At 37.2% G+C, this 3971-nt stretch overlaps 1 protein-coding gene across 1 annotated transcript; it reads left to right on the forward strand.

The window, feature by feature from the left end:
* The first annotated feature begins 530 nt into the window (after positions 1-530).
* On the forward strand, positions 531-2882 carry LOC123560577 (otolin-1-like). Its single transcript, XM_053552234.1, has 4 exons — positions 531-688; positions 1041-1336; positions 2280-2362; positions 2504-2882. Exons 1-4 carry the CDS (start codon positions 531-533, stop codon positions 2837-2839), a joined length of 873 nt encoding a protein of 290 aa, XP_053408209.1. The 3' UTR covers positions 2840-2882.
* Positions 2883-3971: the final 1089 nt, after the last annotated feature.

Raw genomic sequence — 3971 nt, forward strand, 5'->3', positions numbered from 1 at the left:
TTATAAAGCCGGTACAAATTCTAAACGTGATTTAAATATCCATAATGAGGAAGTACAAATCAATGACACAACCAAAAGCTTTTAAACATGGAATTTGTTTTTGTGGTCCTAGAGCACAGACAAGGCCGCCAACATGGTAAACTAAAGGGGCCCTACTACATGTATTTAAAACACTAAGTGCAAGTATGGAGACAATAAGGACATTGTTTTATCGATTATTCGTTCTTTTTATGATATCAGCGTACTAAACCCATTATTATCATTACTATCAACCATTCTTCGAGTAAGTACGATTGCTTCATCATATTACAGAAAATGCACCCCAAGCGAGGTTTCTATGGACAAATGATTTGGAGTCAGCGATCTTAGCAAAGACGATTGCTAGTACGGAATATTAATGAAAATTAATGTGTACCGTTATATGTTGATGTCTTGTGAAATAATCTTTCGAATTGAAAGTTTGAACTGAAAGGTCATGTTCGTCTTATCTATACATTACGATATGATTATATACTAGTATATAATCATATATGATTATTCTTAATACACGCTTTGTAAGATATACAAGGGCGTTAGTTATGTTCTTAATCGCCCTCATATTTTTAATCCCGCTTGTCACGGCTGATTCTACGCAGCCATCTCTACAAGATGTCATTGAACGACTAATGGTGGTTGAAAATAGGCTAAAGTGAGTTGTTTTTTTATATTACAATTGAGTATGCGTGTTTAACATTGTATACCTTTTTAAATTGCAGTTTCCTTGCACAATTGTAAAATGTTTACAAATATATAAATGCATGTATGTGTATTAATCATTCAAACATTTGGCAATCTTATTTCACCTAATCACAGTTGTAATAGTGTAGTTCGAAAACTCATTGTTTCAATGTAAAGAAAACATCAAATACTACTCGTGGATGATGCAAGACAGTAATGACTCTTTAAAAAAGTAATACTAGCTGACAAATATCAGGGACATGAAGGATATTGAAAAATGACAAATTTATATGCTTCGCGTTCTTTTCTATTCATCTTTTAAGGGAAAGCGAAGAGCTGATTAAGAAACAGGAAATAAGGATTAACAACCAGGACGTACAGATAAACAATCAACAACTTAAGATAAACGCTTTAGTGGAGGAAGTCGCCGGTCTTAAAGCCGTCATTGGTACCAACAGGATTAAACTCACTTCCAACAATCGAGAGATAAAAGGACTTCGGAGACAGGTCTATGTCGGAAATGAAAAGAATGGCAAGAAGAAGAAACATTTGACAGAAAGTAGAATAAATTCATTTGCAAGGGGCAACAGTGGTATTTCGGGAAAATTTCCAAGACAAAGTAAAATTTTACTATATTTACAGTTTTGATATATAATTTTATTTAATCACAATATTCATGATTAAATTTAAGTTAATATCTGTGTAACCGCCTCAATGACTCAGAGGTAGAGTTCGCTTTTAGCTTGGGAGGTCGGGGGTTCGATTCCTGGCCGACGTGAAAATTGTACCAGTAACTCCCTTTCGTGGTATTCAGTATTCAAAGGGTTATACCACGGGGTAAAGTTGACAGCTAAGTATCTGTTACTGGGTACATATTTTTTCGCAAAGGTTATATGCGAAGTTAAATGAAGCTTATCTTTACCGTTTTGATATAGCACATGTATTCAAAGTGGTAACATTCATGAATTGTTTCACAGTGCGTACAAGATCTAAGCTGTATTCAAAGCAACATTCATGAATTGTTTCACAGTGCGTACAAGATCTAAGCTGTATTCAAAGCAACATTCATGAATTGTTTCACAGTGCGTACAAGATCTAAGCTGTATTCAAAGCAACATTCATGAATTGTTTCACAGTGCGTACAAGATCTAAGCTGTATTCAAAGCAACATTCATGAATTGTTTCACAGTGCGTACAAGATCTAAGCTGTATTCAAAGCAACATTCATGAATTGTTTCACAGTGCGTGCAAGATCTAAGCTGTATTCAAAGCAACATTCATGAATTGTTTCACAGTGCGTACAAGATCTAAGCTGTATTCAAAGCAACATTCATGAATTGTTTCACAGTGCGTGCAAGATCTAAGCTGTATTCAAAGCAACATTCATGAATTGTTTCACAGTGCGTGCAAGATCTAAGCTGTATTCAAAGCAACATTCATGAATTGGTTACAGAATGTTTAAGAATTTTGCTGCATTCAAAATAATATTCACTTATTGTATTAGAGTACGTGAAAGATTATATCACTAGCTGTAACATAAAGAAAATAACTTTGTTTTCTAGCAGTTGGAGGCGGAATCGCATTCACAGCGTTCTTGGACCATGATGGTGATTATGGAGCTGGTCAAACCATTACATTTAACAAGGTAAAGATGGTTAACATGCCATCTATTGTTTTCTCATATATATTAGCTATTTAAAGATTCATTTCGTACAACATTTGAAAGATAAGAAATCTTGAAAAAGTATGTCAGCTAAATTTATTTTTATCTTTTACATTATGATAGATTATCACCAACGACGGAAACGGCTATAACACACATACCGGTGTATTCACCTGCCCCGAGGAAGGAATGTATTTATTTACTTTCTTTGTTGGTGAAAGAGGTGAAATGGATGGTGTCACACAAATCTGGGCAGACCTGGTAATAAACAGCAATAACGTAATTGACGCATTTGCAGAGACAAGACAATTTCAGGAGGATGCCCAAGGCGGCAATACCGTGGTCATCAGGTTAAAACTGGGTGATTCGGTTTGGGTAAGAAGCAGATTCGCCGGTCACCACATCGAGGGCGATCAAACACGCACTACTTCATTTACTGGTTTATACTTGTATCCGTGAAATCTGAATGGAGGAAAACTGAATTAAAAAGGGCGATTCAATATTTGTTGTTTTCTCATTATTTGGCGAATACTTAGCTCCAGATATATATTAATATATGAAGAACAAATTTAACATTTTAGCTTAATTTGTAACCTTGACCTTTGACCTACTAATTCGGTTGATGTTCTTTGCACGTCGTCGCATCGCCACCTACCTACATGCCAATTTTGAAGTCAATACCTGGCATGATTATTTAATAATGCGTCTGTCCTTTTTCTGTGCTCGGGAGCATCTGTATTTTCATGTATATGTACCAAGACACAAAATAACCTCTAATACTGGAATCCATGCTTTCCTCCATTGTTTACTTTTTTGCGATAACACGGTAGCGATAACACAGAGGTGATGACACGACAGTGCGATAGCACGATGTTGACGGAGCGATGGAGCGAAGGGTCGATGACGAAGACGCGAATGTACGATGACGAAGACGCGATACTACGATCCAGTAATTCCAGTATTCCACTGATCGAAAAGCATGGAATAAATACCGCTCGATGAAAGAGGGCCCCTACGATCAGCAGAAGACTACTTGGGAATTATTTTTTTGTACAATTTCCCCCTAATACTAGGAAAAACCCAAACATGAACAGGAGCTGTTTGTAAACGCGTATGACACCAGAGTAGACTGTCTGAGGCGAGTATGTAACTTTGTATGCTGTAACCTTGACCTTTGACCAGTTAAGTTTAAAACATTCGAAGGATGACAACCAAGGCGTTCTTTAATTATTGAGCTGAGGCCATATCCATTATAGAGTTCGCTTTTACCTTTGAAATACTGACCCCCTCTCCTCCTAAACACAGGGGTCTTCTACTGACCACAAAGAAGCAATCTATGAAGTGTCATGGATGTTGGTCAAAGCATTCCTAAGTTAAGGAGCGGAAATCATTTTCTGTGTCAAGGTCACTTTGGCCTTTGACCATCTGACCCTTAGAGCATCTGGGGTCACTTACTGACCACAGACGACCATCCTATGAAATTTGACCATTGTGATAGCAAGACTTAATATTCTCTTTGACTGCGGGCCAAATGGTCTACCGGCGGACGGACCGGCAGACCGGCACTGAGCAAAAGAACATCCCTCTATAT

This window comes from Mercenaria mercenaria, chromosome 10 (genome assembly GCF_021730395.1).
Source record: "Mercenaria mercenaria strain notata chromosome 10, MADL_Memer_1, whole genome shotgun sequence".
NCBI classification, from domain to species: domain Eukaryota; kingdom Metazoa; phylum Mollusca; class Bivalvia; order Venerida; family Veneridae; genus Mercenaria; species Mercenaria mercenaria.

Excerpts from the sequence above, each read along its gene's own strand:
- LOC123560577 (XM_053552234.1), top strand. The coding sequence starts at position 531 with ATGATTATTCTTAATACACGCTTTGTAAGATATACAAGGGCGTTAGTT. Across the intron at positions 689-1,040 it reads GTGGTTGAAAATAGGCTAAA|GGAAAGCGAAGAGCTGATTA; the intron begins GTGAGTTGTTTT and ends TCATCTTTTAAG. Across the intron at positions 2,363-2,503 it reads AAACCATTACATTTAACAAG|ATTATCACCAACGACGGAAA; the intron begins GTAAAGATGGTT and ends ACATTATGATAG.